General features: G+C 42.7%; 2 protein-coding genes across 2 annotated transcripts in view; one reads left to right on the top strand and one right to left on the bottom strand.

Moving 5' to 3' along the window:
* LOC137631754 (HEAT repeat-containing protein 1-like) overlaps nucleotides 1-19,297 on the top strand; it is a 622,900-nt gene that overhangs the window by 86,754 nt on the left and 516,849 nt on the right. The gene's annotated exons all lie outside the window — the stretch shown is intronic.
* Nucleotides 1-19,297, bottom strand: part of LOC137631637 (HEAT repeat-containing protein 1-like) — a 138,237-nt gene that overhangs the window by 42,451 nt on the left and 76,489 nt on the right. The window contains exons 9-10 of the mRNA XM_068363510.1: nucleotides 3,333-3,467; nucleotides 1,973-2,638 (exon numbers count right to left, since the gene is read on the bottom strand). Coding sequence (XP_068219611.1) covers nucleotides 1,973-2,638; nucleotides 3,333-3,467 — 801 coding nt within the window. The remainder of the gene's footprint in view (nucleotides 1-1,972; nucleotides 2,639-3,332; nucleotides 3,468-19,297) is intronic.

The raw sequence follows: 19,297 nt of genomic DNA, 5'->3' as shown, positions 1-19,297 counted from the left end.
ACTGGGAATAGAATGGGGCCAATCAAATCTATCCTGCCCAGATGCAAGAGTAGCCAGGGACCTAAGTCCCAGGACAGGGGCCTCCGAAGTGCAGACCAGTGACACTGGGTTATGGCACCGGCCCCGACAGCAAACAACTCAGCCACTAGGGTAGTTAGGGACCTGAGTCAAGGCTCAGACCCATAACATCTGTCCCACATGGCTACCAAAGTAACAGGGGACTAGAGCCCACAAGCGAGGAGATGAGGATAGTCGAGGGCTTGAGCCATAGCCCCAGGGGAGCCAGAGACAAGCCACACCCCTGGGGGGGACTCAGCTACCTTACTCTGCTACTGGGGTAGCCGGGGACTCTAGTCGCGGGAGGTTTAGATGTGTGACAAGAGGTCATGGCTCTAGTCCAGAGGAACCCAAAACATAAGGCTTCCTCCCTATGGGGCAGGGAGCCATTAGAGTGCTGTCCACCTCACCTAATCAAAGTGGTATCGAAAGGAGCCCTTTCTACGACCATGTTGGAGTGCATCTCTTCCTCTACTACTTCTTTTTAGAAAAAAAATGAACAGTGTGAATTTGGAGCGGACGATGAGGAAGAGCATCCAGGTTTCTTTCTCCTTCCAACCCTCCCCTCAGACTCCGCAGAGATGTTGAAGTCTGAGAGACCCAGAACATGACTTTCCCGCGAGGGGGGAAAATAGAACAGTGGGGAACAGTCACAGGGAAGGGTAGTCACACTTGCAGGGGAGCAGGAGCCTCAGACCTCCTGGCACAAGGGACAGGGTGAAAGCACAAGGAAATGGGAGAAAGGGGTGACTGAGTCAGAGGAGATGCAAGGGGAAATCCCCGGCACCGGGGGGAAAACGTCCTTCCTGAATCTGGACCACCCATGCCCAGGGAGAGGGAACCACTGCAGACATCACAGGAGACACTAACACCAGGTAAGCACTAACTACGCCCTTCAACAATGGTGTCACCAAGGGAGACAATGGCACTGGGGACCCTACCTGAAAGGCCTCAGGAGGACAAAACCTGAGTGGTGGCACTAATGGAAAAGAAGCTCCAACCTCAAACGGGGTGTGGTGAACACTAGAGGAACTCTACACACCACCAAAACCTGAAAGTTGATGACGCAGCTCCAAGGGCTTCTTGCTCCTGATGCATACTCCCTATGGATCGAGCCACGAATGCAAGTGCAAGAGAAGCACTAGCCAATACACCATATGAGTAGAATGAAGAAACAAAGCTCTCTTCCTCCCCCTTAAAGCATACTCCTGGTACAGCAAATGTGGCCATGACCTACACTTGGCACACGGGGATGATTGAGAACAATCATGCCACTAAGAAGACCACATTCAGCGTGGATCTGCAGCAAGTTTAACAAACACCAGTTGTAAAGTTCATCCTCTCATGTACGAATGTTTTGCTTCACATCACAACAATCAGAATGAAAAGTTTAATTAAGGGCCCATCAATATGTCTGTACTTGATGCGGCCGAAAACATGAAGAGAATTTGCTAGGTAGGGGGGTGAGGCTCCTTGCCCTCACCTCCCCGTTGCTTAAATGCTTGTTAAATTATACAACAACCGTCCAGCTCATATTGAAAACATATTCCCCTACCTAAAGGACAATGATCTGTAGTTCACATAGGAACAAATTTTTATGTAAGTAACTGGATGGAAAGGAATTATTTTTGTAATGTATTAAGACTTTTACTACACAAACATTTTTTCAGCATTAGACTGGCAACTTAAAGCAGTAAATTCTGTTTTGATATTCATTTATATTATCTAGTATGATTCTAATAACTTTATCTAAACTTACTAAAATCCAAAATTTTTCTCAGCATTAGACAGGCAATCTAAACTCACTAAAAGTCAATACAGAAAATAAGAACTATTGTACTCAAATTAGCAATTCAATTTACTTCCAATAACAAAGAGAAATGATATTCAACCAAAATAAAAACATATACTGTACCTTGAAGTTTTCTATGCTCATCAAGGAAAAGTCCATCACCAAATGTGCCAATTTAAGACGTAAACTCTTTTCAGTCTTTTCCTTTATTAATCCAAAATAAAGCAATACCAAAGATATGAATTGATACATAATATTGTCCTCTTGTTTTAACTGCTTTCTGATTAGTTCCCATAAGGAACTGTCACTGGCAGATATATTATATATAACCTTTGGTAGTATTTGCCATAATTTGGTAGAGTATTCTGTACCTTCTATGTTTTTATCAGTAATTACAACACTCATATCACAGGCAATAGCATTCAACAGAGGAATACGTCTACCAAATTCTGAATTTAAAACTGCCCTTGCAATTGACACATCAACATTATTCTTGGGGCACAATATAAATGGTAAGAAGATGTACACTGCATCATTCCATTGGTCATCAGAACAGTGTTCCTGGGAAAGGGCCTTTGCTAAACATTTTGCACTCAACTTCTTTACATTATTCCAGGTATCGCCACATTTTTCACTTTTTCTAATCAATTTCTTACATTCACTGATTAGGAAAGAAGTATCGATTATATCCTCAATCTTCTTAATGGAAAGCCCTTGCTTAACAATTGAAGGACAATCATCAGCTAGCATATAACTTAGATTCAACATGATAACCTCCTTGCTTGTTTCCTAAAAAATAAAAAGGGCTAATTAAATATTGGACAACAGGTATACAAGCTTCTGTTGGAAGATAAGAGAAAATAAAAATACAATTATAAAGAATTTTCATAGGTAAACCCTCAAATTTCACATTAACAAAATTGGAATCTCAAACTTTTTTGCATTAACAAAACAAGATCATCTCTACAAAGGGCATTATACATTTCACATCAATAAATGAGCATTTAACAAGCTACTATTAATGCACCACTTGAAAAATATATATAAAAAATCTTATAACTTTCAGAGAAAATCTAATACTTTTGCAAAACTTATGTAAAGTATTGCCAAAACTTTGAGACCCCTCATCCCAAAGAATTAAAAAAACAAAAGTCTTATATGCCCAGCTGGTTAGTGTATTTACCTAAGACTGCCCTAGTTCCAAGCAGTTAGCAGTTTAAATTCTTGTAATGTCATTCATTTGCAAGATAAGGTTTAGAAGACAGACATTTTTTCTTACAAATGCAGTAATAAGACAGCTAACTACTGGGAAGGGAATCACAAATGCATTGCCTAACCAACTGTAACTAATCACTTATTACTTGTAGGGAATGAAATGTCTATTTTTTTTTTTTTTTTTTTTTGTACTCACAAAGAAAGGCAATACTTATCTTGAAATAAAGGTTTTATGATGAAACAAACATGTTTTTTTTTTACTTCTTACCAAGCCTCTGGATAACCTATTGGCAAACTTCTCAGCAGCTGCTAATCTCACACTTTCGTCTGGATGAACCATATGAATAAACTTGACAGAAGTTCCATCAGTACCAGAACCAGAATCCAGCATTTCTTTAATAATCTGTAAAACAAAATAGTTTGAAATAAAACCAACTTTTCTTAAAAAATATCTGTTGGTAATTAAATCAACAAATACAACTAAAATTACTGAAAGAAAACCTAAGGTCGAACAGGAACTTATCATTATAAAACTTAACACGATGTCAATGTCAAATGGAAATGTTGTAAACTTTGGTAACAAAGTCATCAGAGAAGAGGCTGCAAACAAAATACAGACATTGGTTCCCGACACTGAAACCAGAAAAATCACAACATTAAAACCAAAAATAATGATATGCAATGTGTATAAATGATGAAAATGAAGTAGTAAATGCCTTCATTCAAAGAAATCATTACCTAGACCAAATCCAAACTCTAGAAGAGAGGATAAGTGTGGTACTGAGGAAAAATGCTGCAGGTGGGACTACCCACTGTGTTGAAATGTGATTCTGAAGTCCGAAAGGCTATTCACGATAATGGTGAAAAAGTTATGTTGCGATGGGGTACATATGACACACGTGATAGATACCACGTGATTCCCTGCCACCACTGTCAGAGGTATGGACATTTTAAGAAAGATTGCAAGTTTAAAACTGATGATAAAGTCTGCGGGAAATGTTCCGAAAAACATTCCTGCAAAGAATGTAACTCGCAAATGCCAAAGTGTATTAACTGCAATAAGTTAAACAAACCAAATGACCATAAAGTAAATTCAAGAGATTCTAATCTTTGGAGTTGAAATTGAAAAGACTAGCAGAAAATACTGCTCATTGATACTAAGGATGTCATAAACTGTGGCTACATAAATATACAATCTGTTAGTAATAAAATTATCCAAATTCGAGAATTGATAAACGAGAAATGCTTGCACATACTAGCATCATCTGAAATATGGTTAAATTACTTTGACAAGGCTAAGATCACTGGAATGGCACCCCCCACACATACCTCGTTTCACATTCTGAGAAAGGGTAGGTCTGATGTCAGATTCTTTATTCATAAAGGTTACTCAAATCTCAAAAGGTTAAGAAGAACTAGTGTAACAAGCTTTGAATATATAGAAATAAACTTTATGCATAAAAACAGAAAAATATCCTTTGTAACAGTCTACAAACCTCCGAGAACATATACTAGTATCTTCTTTGAAGAATTCAGTGCATTCATTGAGATGTTATGGAGAAAATTGAATTAGTTATTTGCGGAGACCTCAATTTTTGGATGGATGACACATCAAATCTCGACGCTTTGGTATTTAGCGAGTTATTACAATCATATCAATTAGTAAATCATGTCAACTGTACAACTACTTTAACTGGGCATACACAAGACCTAGTTTTGAGTGATGGAATGAATAAAATTTTATCTGATATAAATGTTGAAGAGAAATGTACTATCTCCCCAGTGCACAAACTTATTACGTTTAGTCTACCTCTACAGAAACATGCAGTAGTAAAGAAAATAAATTTTAGACATAAATCAAATTTCTCTAGAGTTTTTATTGAAGAAATTACAAAGAAAATAAATGATGCTATCAATATTCCGTGAGCATGATAACCAACGTTTGTTGGGAGCTAAGTGTGTTAACTGTCTTACAACCACTTATAATAGAGTGAGTAAAAGTGAATATGATACCATGTGCCCACTGATGGAAAAGACTATAGCTGTTAAAGACCAATCTCCTTGGTTTTATGGAGATACTTTAGTAAAAGAAAAAAAAAAAAAAAGAAATGCTAAGTATCAATACAACTACCTACTAAGAAGAAAAAAGTGAATATTATAAGAGGAAGATCTGCAAAACGGCAACAGATATAAATTAAGTTATATTGACTCCTAAATGGTATAATGGGAGAGGTAAATGAAAAAAGCTACCTGATCGATACAGTGACCAGGAACTAGCAAATAATTTTCTAGTTTTCTTGGAAAACAAAATTGAAAATATAACCAGGTCATTTGGAAATATTCAACATCAGATTAATGATACACCAGATACACAGATAAAATTAATGAGATTTAACAACATAACACCAGACGACGAAGTATATGTAAAGTTTCCAGTTTCTTGAGGCTTCGTGGAGTACGAAGAGATAACTGTTCAACTCCTCAAAGTCTTAACTCACCCCTTCTATAGGATCTTCCATTCCTCATCTCACATCAATTCCAGCAAAATAACTTTTTTGTTCCCATGCTGACATTCATGAAATAATTAATACAGCAAAAAAAAAAGAAATACAGTGTAAGCGCAACCCAGTGAAACCGATACACCAATTAACATTTACCATAGCTCCTAAAATAGAATACGGTAATAGTTTTAAAATTGCAGCAGACTTACAATTTCAGAGTTATTTGAGCTCAGCTCAAGGACTGATAGTTTTCACTATTGGCAACAACTTTAACATCCCTATAAGGTAGACAATGAGTGTATGGGGAAAGCCTATACATATGTCTGCCTATTGAGTTTTCAACAATCACCTTCCTGCTCTCATTAGTTGAAATTTGGGCATATCTTTGGACATAGTTTGATCATATCCTTATATGATACAACTATAAGATAACATGCAACAAGTGCAACCACCAGTTCGTTACCTCCACCACTCATGAATGACCTTTATACTTTTAAAAACTGCAAATCATCATGAAAATTTGCATTATCAAACAAAAAAAAATCTTTGTTGTGTCCTTACAGTTCAGCAATCTGGCAAGCACAATAATGAAAGATCCTACAGGGTAAGCTACTCAAAAGTACTGTAATGGAATACCATGCAAAGTCAATTACAAAAGTTAACAGAATTCCAAGTATTTCTAAGTAAAATTATAATTTAACACAGGACATTTCTAATAGAAAAAACAACTTTACCTACAGTAAATAGTGCGCTTTCAAGGAATTTGACCTTTAATTCCATCACAACTAAGCCATTCTCACGTTATCCCAACCTCCTCAACGGACACAGTTGGAAACTGGGGGAATTGGGTGGGTGGGGGGGAACATGAATATTTACTACTGAAATAAAGATAAAATTCATTGCAAACACACTATTAACTGTATAGAAAAAAGTTTGTCCCATAAGCAAAATATAAAATTCAAGATTTGTTCAAAAGGCCACAAAACTTAACACATCCCAACTACCCTAATCTAATAGTTCCCAGTTCACACAAGCCTCCTGGACCCCCCTTCCTCAGTCACAAAAATTTAAAGTAAATTACAAATAATGCCTTACATTATGATTGAGAAGTCCTCTTTGTCTTAGTGATTTTCACCGAATAGTTACAGTAAGGAATGTGTTTGTCTTCCGAATAAGATGTAACGTTTGTGGAATGACACAATGGGCTTGTAAAAATCTGCTTCTGTTCACTACACTACACATACCATTAAAATCCCCATGAAACTCCTTTATAACTTTCATATAAATGTAGCCATTACACTTGGGTACGAGACACTCCATAACGACACAACCAAATAATGGAAAACTAAGAAAAGGACTAAAAGGAGCCCACAAACAAACAAACAGGAGGAATCCTATTGGTAGAAAGAAAATGGGAGCGCCTAATAAGCAAAAATATTACAGTGGTTAATACGCAACAAGGTATGTGCACACAAACGAACAGGACCAAATGCGCAGAAAGCTTGAAATGGTTAATATGCAACAAGGTATGCACAACACACATGAACAAACAAGAGAAAATGCATAAAAAGCTTAAAATGGTTAATACGCAACTAGGTAATACAATACACACAAACGAACAGGAGCAAATGCGCAGAAAACTTAAAATGGTTTATACGCAACAAGGTATATTCACACAAACAAACAGGAGTGAATGCATGCAAATCTTAGAATATCAACAAACAAATGATATGCAAAGGATACTAATATTTTGTGAAATATGTTATTTTCATTAGTAAAATAAATTTTTGAATATACTTACCCGACGATCATATAGCTGTCAGCTCTGCTGCCCGACAGAAAAACCTACGGGCGGAATACGCCAGCGATCGCTATACAGGTGGGGGTGTACATCAACAGCGCCATCTGTCAAGTAGGTACTCAAGTACTCGATGTCAACATAGAACCAATTTTCTCCTCTGTCCACTGGGTCTCTATTGGGGAGGAAGGGTGGGTCCTTTAATTTATGATCATCGGGTAAGTATATTCAAAAATTTATTTTACTAATGAAAATAACATTTTTCAATATTAAACTTACCCGACGATCATATAGCTGATTCACACCCAGGGGGGTGGGTAGAGACCAGCATTACATGTTGACATTATTATGAGCTAAGTATTCCGTATTTCATTTTAGCAGTTATTCAAAATAACAAGCATAAAATAAATAAGTACCTGGTAAGGAAGTCGACTTGAACAATTACTCTGCCTTTTTAAGTACGTCTTCCTTACTGAGCCTCGCGATCCTCATAGGATGCTGAGCGACTCCTAGGAGCTGAAGTATGAAGGTTGCAACCCATACTAAAGGTCCTCATCAAAACCTCTAATCTAGGCGCTTCTCAAGAAATGACTTTGACCACCCGCCAAATCAAGTAGGATGCGAAAGGCTTCTTAGCCTTCCGGACAACCCAAAAATATTAATAAAACATTTCAAGAGAAAGATTAAAAAGGTTATGGAATTAGGGAATTGTAGTGGTAGAGCCCTCACCACTACTGCACTCGTTGCTACGAATGGTCCCAGAGTGTAGCAGTTCTCGTAAAGAGACTGGACATTCTTAAGATAAAAGACGCGAACACTGATTTGCTTTTCCAATAGGTTGCGTCGAATATACTTTGCAGAGATCTATTTTGTTTAAAGGCCACGGAAGTTGCGACAGCTCTAACTTCGTGTGTCCTTACCTTCAGCCAAGCTTGGTCTTCCTCATTCAGATGGGAATGAGCTTCTCGTATTAACAGTCTTCTAAAATAGGATAAAGAATTCTCTGACATAGGCAAAGATGGATTCTTAACTGAACACCATAAAGCTTCAGACGGGCCTCGTAAAGGTTTTTAAAATAGAACTTAAGAGCTCTTACAGGACATAATACTCTTTCTAGTTCATTTCCAACCATACGATAAGTTTGGAATATCGAACGATATTGGTCAAGGCCGAGAAGGCAGCTCGTGTTTGGCTAGAAAACCAAGTTGTAGAACATGTAGCCGTTTCGGATGAGAATCTGATGTTCTTGCTGAAGGCATGAATCTCACTGACTCTTTTAGCTGTGGTTAAGCATATCAGGAAAAGAGTCTTTAAGGTGAGATCTTTCAGGGAGGCTGATTGAAGCGGTTCGAACCTGTCTGACATAAGGAATCTTAGAACCACGTCTAAATTCCAACCAGGTGTAACCAAACGACGCTCCTTCGTGGTCTCAAAAGACTTAAGGAGGTCCTGTAGATCTTTATTGTTGGAAAGATCTAAGCCTCTGTGATGGAAGACTGATGCCAACATGCTTCTGTAACCCTTGATAGTGGGAGCTGAAAGAGATCGTTCTTTCCTCAGATATAAGAGAAAGTCAGCTATTGAGTTACAGAGGTTCTGGTCGAGGATACGGATACTGACTTGCATCAGTTTCGGAAGATTTCCCACTTCGATTGGTAGATTCTAAGGGTGGATGTTCTCCTTGCTCTAGCAAACGCTCTGGTTGCCTCCTTCGAAAAACCTCTAGCTCTCGAGAGTCTTTCGAAAGTCTGAAGGCAGTCAGACGAAGAGCATGGAGGCCTTGGAGTACCTTCTTTATGCGTGGCAGACGTAGCAGGTCCACCCTTAGGGGAAGAGTTCTGGGAACGTCTACTAGCCATCGAAGTACCTCGGTGAGTTATTCTCTCGCGGGCCAGAGGGAAGCAACTAGCGTCAACTTTGTCCCTTCGTGAGAGGCGAACTTCTGCAGTACCTTGTTGACAATCTAGAACGGAGGGAATGCATATAGATCTAGATGTGACCAATCTAGTAGAAAGGCATCTATATGAACTACTGCTGGGTCTGGGATAGGTGAGCAAAGTATTGGGAGCCTCTTGGTCATCGAGGTTGCGAAGAGATCTATGGTTGGCTGACCCCAGGTGGCCCAAAGTCTCTTGCATACATCCTTGTGGAGGGTCCAATCTGTTGGAATTATTTGTCCCTTCCTACTGAGACAATCTGCTATGACATTCAAGTTGCCTTGGATGAACCTCGTTACTAGTGAAAAGTCTAGACCTGTTGACCAGGTGAGGAGGTCTCTTGCGAACTCGTACCATGTCAGAGAGTAGGTCCCTCCTTGCTTGGAGATGTACGTCAAAGCAGGGTGTTGTCTGTGTTCACCTCCACCACTTTGCCTTGAAGGAGAGACCTGAAGCTTTTCCAGGTCAGGCGTACTGCCAGTAGCTTCTTGCAGTTGAAATGCATTGTCCTTTGACTCGAGTTCCATAATCCCGAGCATTCCCTACCGCCTAATGTCGCACCCCAGCCTACGTCCGATGCGTCCGAGAAGAGAACGTGGTTGGGAGTCTGAACAGTCAGGGGAAGACCCTTTCAAAGGTTGATAAAGTCCTTTCACCAAGTCAGACCAGACTTTATCTTTCCGGAAACCGGGATCGAGACCGCTTCTAGCGTCTTGTCCTTTTCCAGTGAAAAGCTAGATGATACAGAAGAGGACGGAGGTGTAGTCTTCCAAGTGACACACATTGAACCACGGATGACAGTGTCCTAACCAGACTCATCCACAGCCTGATAGGGCAGCGTTCCTTCTTCAGCATCTTCAGGATGGATAGCAGGGCTGGGGGTTGATCGTCTTGTTCAGCAATGTCCTCATCAGAGGGTTCCTCATCCGAAACTGATGAGGAAACGGCAACGGAGTGGGCAACGTCTGACTCGCTGAATCCGGTCGCACTGGTGGATGCGTGACGGAGCCGGACACAATATCATGGTACTGCTGCACAGTCTGTGAACTGTCAACCATGGGGACGCGAGGAAGTACAGCGTCAACCCGAAACTGTTTAGACTGTCTGGGTTGTGCAGTCAACCCCCTACCGGGTTGCTGAGGTGCACTGCGTCACAACAAGTCACCTCTGCTGGTTGTTGAACGTCTTCCTAGTGACACACTGAACGTCCACAACCACCTCCGAGAGTCGCTTAACGTCAACGTGCGACTGGCAACCCACACTGGGTCGCATCGGTGGAGGAACCACCTCAACTGGCGGACGCGAGTAGGATACCTCAGCGTCAACAGGGCGCACAACCAACCGGTAGGAAGGTTGTTGGCCAGAAGGTTCTTCTCCGTAAAAAATCTTCTATCAAGGACACAAGCTTGGACTGCATGTCTTGCAGCAAAGCCCATTAGGGTCTACGGGAGCAGGTGTGGCAACAGACGGGGTTAGCGAATGAAGCGGAACCATTTACCATCCCTGGAAGCCTTGTTATGCTTTAATTAAAGAAGTCCATAGGAGGCTAAGCAGCTTAAGGCTCCTCTCCAAATGACAGAGTCCTCAAAGGAATATCAGTAGGAGGGAGAACAGCACTTTCTCATCTACAGGAACCATGTCCGAGAAAAGCTAGGTTATCTCAGTGAGGGTCTCACTGGTGCATAAGCAGCAGACCAGAAGGCAACGTTATGTAACTGCTTGACAGTCTGTGAACTGTCAAAAACTGAACTGTCAACCACAACAGGTGCGTGAGGACATACAGCACTGGTGCATTAGCAGCAGACCAGAAGGCAACGTTATGTAACTGCCTGACAGTCTGTGAACTGTCAAAAAACTGAACTGTCAACCACAACAGGTGCGTGACATACAGCACTGGTGCATTAGTAGCAGACCAGAAGGCAACGTCATGTAACTGCTTGACAGTCTGTGAGCTGGCAACAACCAAAGCTGTGTGGGGAAGCCTCAACTCCTGACTGACTAGTCTGCTGCGGGCGAGTGGCGGTAACCACAGTGGGTTGCGGAGGCTGACACACCCTGTCAAAACACGGCAGCTTGTGGTAGCTCACGCACGGCAACGGAGTGCTCCGTGTGTCTGTGGGAGTCAGCATGCGTCTGGCAGGGTCGACTGCGCATGGGTGGAGGAGCTCTCACAACAAGAGTGTGGGAGCAGGCAGCCGCAGCGTCTGCTGGGCGCACAACCGTGGCAGGTTGTAGGCAAACGGGTGCATCGTCAACCTTCTCCGCAGTCGGAGAGTGGGAGCAGGCAACAACCAAAGCGGAGTGGTGGTGCGTGGTGGGGACTGCCGTGGGTTGCGGAAACTAACGCATCGCGTCAAAACACGGCAGCTTGACTCCACCTTCCCACTGCTGATGCGGTAGCTCACGCATGTCAACGGAGGGTGCCGCACGTCGGCTAACGTCAACATGCGTCTGGCAGGGTCGACTGCGCATCGGTGGTGGAGCTCTCCGCAGCCGGAGTGTGGGAGCAGGCAGCCTCAGCGTGAGCTGGGCGCACAACCGTGGCAGGTTGTAGGCTAACGGGAGCAGTGTCAACCTTCTCCATACGAAACTCCTGCATAACCGCAGCTAACCGAGTCTGCATAGACTGCAGTAAAGACCACTTAGGGTCTACAAAAGCGGCAACAGACGGAGCTACTGTCCGTTGTGACTGAGGGTCTAAAACAGCTGGTGCGGCAACAGACGGAGTTGCTGCCTGTTGCGGTACCACCTTGCCTCTCTTGGGAGGTGTGCAGTCGTCGGATGACTGCAGCGAGTCCGAACTGACCCAGTGGCTACACCTGGGCCGTTGGACTTGCGCGGAAGGGACCGACTTGCACTGAAAAAGCTGCGAGATGTGGTCCATGGTTTCTTACGAGAAACCTCTTCCGCAGACGAGGAATAAATGGGCTCTCTCGTCTTTGTGTGGGTGGGGCGATCTTGGGTAGATACGCCCGAAACCACGGAGGGAAAAACGTCTGTTCGTTGATCAAGGCCTGTGGAACCCATAAGTCGTTCGACATTACTTCTCCCCTGGGCTTGGGAGCTTGTAAGAGGTCCCGGACTAGGTGAACGACTGGCACGAACAGACGAACCCTCGGACGCAACACTGTAACACTTTGCGCATATCACTTTATCACTTTGATTTTCTGTTTTGCACTTATTTCACTGAAATCGAACTTTAACTGATTTCTACCTGAAACACGCAATCCTATCCTTCATTAAAAGGTAGTAATTGCGAAAACAGTCGTACAATGCAACAGAAAACATAAATAAAGATAAAGAATTCAGTGGCTGGGAAAGAGACTAAACACTAGATCAAATAAACTACGTTTACAATCTCTCACCGCACATAGCCTGGGAACAAGAATAAAACCCTAGAAACGTTTTACCTTCTTCCCCTACAGCGACTAGGGAGGAGAGTAAAAAAACGAGAACAACGTTACCAGCTTGAACGAAACGTTTATTCTCCTCTCTCTCCCTCCGTGTCTATCTCTCTCTCTCTTTCTCTCTTGATTTTGCACCTGAGAGAAGAGCCCAATTATATATCGTTAAAACATGTTATTTGCTACAGGAAAAAACTGAAAGGTTTTCCAAATAAAAAGTTCCTTTAATTTAGAATTTAAACCATTTAAGCTAAGAAAGAATGAACGAAACGCCAGAATCGGTTTACTCTTACTGCAAAGTGAAACCGTGATACACTCTCTCTCTATCGTAACGATAGAGCGCATGTTGAACGTCCTGAACGTCAACAACTGCGTAGACTAAAAACTAAACGTTAGTTCATCTTTGAAAACAGTACGAGACTATCAAAGAAATTCTTTCATAAAACATTAAAATTTAAAAAGTATTAAATTCTTTAAAGGTTAAATACGATATAACGGGCTCAATGTTAATTAACTTCGGTTCCAAGTTAGGACCGCCTACTATTAGGAAAGGTCGCATATAAACAAACATAAAAATTTATTGTTATATGTTTATAATAAATGGAAAGTTAATCGAAGAGGCCTATAAAGGCGGAGAGATATAAAATATATAGATCTATAACGTGTTAAGCAAAATTACCAAAAACCTAAACACACTTCCGTCTAAGGGAAGGGTCGGCCATTTAAAAGTGAAAGAGAGTGCATACTCTCTTCGTCACCATAATTAAATCTATCCAAAACGAGTTCAAGTTTTGAAATGAAGATAAAACCCCTGCATAGCGAAAGCTCAAAACTGGAATAGTGTACTTCACCAAATCGTTGTGAAAACAAATCCAGTTAGTAACAGCGTATTTAGTAGGTCTTGCCAGTGGCACGACAGAGAGAAAATTGGTTCTATGTTGACATCGAGTACTTGAGTACCTACTTGACAGATGGCGCTGTTGATGTACACCCCCACCTGTATAGCGATCGCTGGCGTATTCCGCCCGTAGGTTTTTCTGTCGGGCAGCAGAGCTGACAGCTATATGATCGTCGGGTAAGTTTAATATTGAAAATTTTCATGGAGTTATTAAGCATCCCAGAGAATAATGTACTGTATAAAGAGGAAATGGTTAGTTTTACCAATATTTACCAATATCCCAGTAAATTTTCCCCAACCAAAAGCCCCGTTTCTCACTGGGTGGGCTCCATTACCATATGATATATTAGGGTACATCTTATTAACTATTTATTTGTGATGGATATAAAGCTAATTTTTAAGAAAACAGGAGTTTTAATATAAAAAACCAGATTTCTTTATTAGTATAACTTTTCCCATGTTGCTCGATAATAATACCCATTACCTACTCTCTTGATGAGGGTACACTCGGACACACTAATCTATCTTATTTCTTTCCCTCTTGTTTTGCTAGATTTTAGTTCAAGTACAGTAGGAGATATTTATTTTAATGCTGTTACTGTTCTTAAAATATTTTTTTATTTTTTCCCTTTCCTCACTGGGCCATTTTCCCTGTTGGAGCCCCTGGGCTTAAAGCATCCTGCTTTTCCAACTAGGGTTGTAGCTTAGCAAGTAGTAGTAATAATAATAATAATAATAATAATAATACATACATACATACATATACCAAGGCACTTCCCCCAATTTTGTGGAGGTAGCCGACATCAAACAAATTAACAAAAAAGGGGACCTCTCCTCTTTACGTTCCTCCCAGCCTGACAAAGGACTCAACCGAGTTCGGCTGGTACTGCTAGGGTGTCACAGCCCACCCTCCCCCGTTATCCACCACAGATGAAGCTTCATAACACTGAATCCCTTAGTGCTACTACCTCCGCGGTCATCCAAGGCACCGGAGGAAGCAGCAGGGCTTACCGGAACTGCGTCACAATCGCTAGCCATTCATTCCTATTTCTAGCACGCTCTCTTGCCTCTCTCACATCTATCCTCCTATCATCCAGAGCTTCTTTCACACCATCCATCCACCAAAACCTTGGCCTTCCTCTTGTACTTCTCCCATCAACTCTTGCATTTTTCATTCTCTCAACATGGCCAAACCACCTCAACACATTCATATGCACTCTAGCTGCTAACTCATTTCTTACACCCATTCTCAACCTCACTACTTCGTTCCTAACCCTATCTAGTCGAGATACACCTGCCATACTCCTAAGACACTTCATCTCAAACACATTCAATTCCTGTCTCTCCATCACTTTCATTCCCCACAACTCCGATCCATACATCACAGTTAGTACAATCACTTTCTCATACAGAACTCTCTTTACATTCATGCCCAACCGTCTATTTTTTACTACTCCCTTAACTGCCCCCAACACTTTGCATCCTTCAGTCACTCTCTGACGTACATCTGCTTCCACTCCACCATTTGCTGCAACAACAGACCCCAAGTACACTGATCCACCTCCTCAAGAAACACTCCATTCAACATGACATTCAACCTCGCACCACCTTCCCTTCTCGCACATCTCATAACCTTACTCTTACCCACATTAACTCTTAACTTCCTTCTCTCACACACCCTTCCAAATTCTGTCACTAATCGGCCAAGCTTCTCTTCCGCGTCTGCAACCAGTACAGTATCATCTGCAAACAACAACTGATTTACCTCCCATTCATGGTCATTCTCGTCTATCAGTTTCAATCATCGTCCAAGTATTTGAGCACTCACCTCTCGCACCACTCCATCAACATACAAGTTAAACAACCACAGCAACATTACACATCCCTGTCTCAGCCCCACTCTCACCAGAAACCAATCGCTCACTTCATTTCCTATCCTAACACATGCTTTACTACCTTTGTAGAAACTTTTCACTGCTTGCAACAACCTTCCACCAACTCTATATAACCTCATCACATTCTACATTGCTTCCCTATCAACTCTATCATACGCTCTCTCCAGATCCATAAACACAACATACACCTCCTTACCTTTTGCTAAATATTTATCGCATATCTGCCTAACAGTAAAAATGTTATTTTCCTTAGTAAAATAAATTTTTGAATATACTTACCCGGTGATCATGTAGCTGCAGCTCTGCTGCCCGACAGAAAAAACCTACGGGCGGGATACGCCAGCGATCGCTATACAGGTGGGGGTGTACAACAACAGCGCCATCTGTCGAGTAGGTACTCCAGTACTTCTTGTCAACAAAGAACCAATTTTCTCCTAGGTCCACTGGGTCTCTATGGGGAGGAAGGGAGGGTCCTTTAATTCATGATCACCGGGTAAGTATATTCAAAAATTTATTTTACTAAGGAAAATAAAATTTTTCAATATTAATCTTACCCGGTGATCATGTAGCTGATTCACACCCAGGGGGGTGGGTGGAGACCAGCATACATGTTAACATTAGAAGCTAAGTATCCCGTATTTCATTTTAGCAGTTATTCAAAATAACAGACATAAAATTAATAAGTACCTGGTAAGGAAGTCGACTTGAACCATTACTCTGCCTTTTTAAGTACGTCTTCCTTACTGAGCCTCGCGATCCTCTTAGGATGCTGAGCGACTCCTAGGTGCTGAAGTATGAAGGGCTGCAACCCATACTAAAGGACCTCATCACAACCTCTAATCTAGGCGCTTCTCAAGAAAGAATTTGACCACCCGCCAAATCAACCAGGATGCGAAAGGCTTCTTAGCCTTCCGTACAACCCAAAAACAACAATAAAAAGCATTTCAAGAGAAAGATTAAAAAAGGTTATGGGATTATGGGAATGTAGTGGTTGAGCCCTCACCTACTACTGCACTCGCTGCTACGAATGGTCCCAGGGTGTAGCAGTTCTCGTAAAGAGACTGGACATCTTTAAGGTAAAATGATGCGAACACTGACTTGCTTCTCCAATAGGTTGCATCCATTACACTCTGCAGAGATCTGTTTTGTTTGAAGGCCACTGAAGTAGCGACAGCTCTAACTTCATGTGTCCTTACCTTCAGCAAAGCATGGTCTTCCTCATTCAGATGAGAATGGGCTTCTCTAATCAAAAGTCTGATGTAATAAGAAACTGCGTTCTTCGACATCGGTAAAGCAGGTTTCTTAATAGAACACCATAAAGCTTCTGATTGTCCTCGTAATGGCTTCGTACGTCTTAAATAGTACTTAAGAGCTCTTACTGGGCATAGTACTCTCTCTTGTTCGTTTCCAACCAAACTGGACAGACTTGGAATCTCGAACGATTTGGGCCAAGGACGAGAAGGGAGTTCGTTTTTAGCTAAAAAACCAAGCTGTAAGGAACATGTAGCCGTTTCAGATGTAAATCCTATGTTCCTGCTGAAGGCGTGTATCTCACTGACTCTTTTAGCTGTTGCTAAGCAAACGAGGAAAAGAGTCTTCAAAGTGAGATCTTTAAAAGAGGCTGATTGAAGCGGTTCGAACCTTGCTGACATCAGGAACCTTAAAACCACGTCTAAGTTCCAACCTGGTGTGGCTAACCGACGCTCCTTTGAGGTCTCAAAAGACTTAAGGAGGTCCTGTAGATCTTTGTTGTTGGAAAGATCTAAGCCTCTGTGGCGGAAGACTGCTGCCAACATGCTTCTGTAACCTTTGATCGTAGGAGCTGATAGGGATCTTACCTTCCTTAGGTGTAAAAGGAAGTCAGCTATCTGCGTTACAGAGGTACTGGTTGAGGATACTGAATTCGCCTTGCACCAGCTTCGGAAGACTTCCCATTTTGACTGGTAGACCTTGAGAGTGGATGTCCTCCTTGCTCTGGCTGCCTCCTTCGAAAAGCCTCTAGCTCTTGAGAGTCTTTCGATAGTCTGAAGGCAGTCAGACGAAGAGCGTGGAGGCTTGGGTGTACCTTCTTTACGTGCGGCTGACGCAGAAGGTCCACTCTTAGAGGAAGAGTCCTGGGAACGTCTACTAGCCATTGCAGTACCTCGGTGAACCATTCTCTCGCGGGCCGAGGGGGAGCAACCAACGTCAACCTTGTCCCTTCGTGAGAGGCGAACTTCTGCAGTACCTTGTTGACAATCTTGAACGGGGGGAACGCATAAAGGTCTAGATGGGACCAATCCAGAAGAAAGGCATCTACGTGAACTGCTGCTGGGTCCGGAATCAGTGAGCAATAATTTGGGAGCCTCTTGGTCATCGAGGTAGCGAACAGATCTATGGTGGGCTGACCCCACAGGGCCCATAGTCTGTTGCAAACATTCTTGTGAAGGGTCCATTCTGTAGGGATGATCTGACCCTTCCGGCTGAGGCGGTCTGCCATGACATTCATGTCGCCTTGAATGAACCTCGTTACAAGCGATATCTTTCGATCTCTTGACCAGGTGAGGAGGTCCCTTGCGATCTCGAACAACGTCATCGAATGAGTCCCTCCTTGCTTGGAGATGTACGCCAAGGCTGTAGTGTTGTCGGAGTTCACCTCCACCACCTTGCCTAGAAGGAGGGACTTGAAGCTTCTCAAGGCCAGATGAACTGCCAGTAGCTCCTTGCAGTTGATGTGTAGTGCTCTTTGATCCAGATTCCACGTGCCCGAGCATTCCCGACTGTCCAGTGTCGCACTCCAGCCCGTGTCCGATGCGTCTGAGAAGAGAAGGTGGTCGGGGGTCTGAACAGCCAGTGGTAGACCTTCCTTGAGAAGAATGTTGTTCTTCCACCAAGTCAGTGCAGACTTCATCTCTTCGGATATAGGAACTGAGACCGCTTCTAGTGTCATGTCCTTTCTCCAGTGAGCAGCTAGGTGAAACTGAAGGGGTCGGAGGTGGAGTCTCCCTAACGCGATGAACTGGTCCAGCGATGAAAGCGTCCCTATTAGACTCATCCACTGTCTGACTGAACATCGGTTCCTTTTCAGCATGCTCTGGATGCATTCTTGGGCTTGACTGATTCTGGGGGCCGACGGAAAACCCCGAAAAGCTTGACTCTGAATCTCCATACCTAGATAGACTATAGTTTGGGATGGGACGAGTTGGGACTTTTCTATATTGACCAGGAGACCCAATTCCTTGGTCAGATCCATAGTCCATTTGAGATTCTCCAGACAGCGACGACTTGACGCAGCTCTTAAAAGCCAGTCGTCCAAATAGAGGGAGGCTCTGATGTCTGCTAAATGCAGGAATTTGGCAATATTCCTCATCAGTTTGGTAAACACTAGAGGTGCCGTGCTTAGGCCAAAGCACAGGGCTTGGAACTGGTAAACCACCTTCCCAAAGACGAACCTTAGGAAAGGTTGGGAATCTGGGTGGATGGGGACGTGAAAGTACGCGTCCTTTAGGTCTAACGAGACCATCCAGTCTTCCTTCCTGACCGATGCTAGCACCGACTTCGTCGTCTCCATGGTGAACGTCTGCTTGGTGACAAAGACATTTAGAGCACTGACGTCCAGCACCGGTCTCCACCCTCCTGTCTTCTTCGCTACTAAGAAGAGACGGTTGTAGAAGCCCGGGGATTGATGGTCCCGGACTATGACTACCGCTCCCTTTTGTAGCAAGAGAGACACCTCTTGCTGTAAAGCTAGCCTCTTGTCCTCCTCTCTGTACCTGGGAGAGAGGTCGATGGGAGTTGTTGCTAGAGGGGGCTTGCGCAAG

Source organism: Palaemon carinicauda, chromosome 40 (genome assembly GCF_036898095.1).
Source record: "Palaemon carinicauda isolate YSFRI2023 chromosome 40, ASM3689809v2, whole genome shotgun sequence".
Classification (NCBI taxonomy): domain Eukaryota; kingdom Metazoa; phylum Arthropoda; class Malacostraca; order Decapoda; family Palaemonidae; genus Palaemon; species Palaemon carinicauda.
Note: the sequence above shows the minus strand (reverse complement) of the source record. Positions and strands in the feature narration are given on the sequence as shown.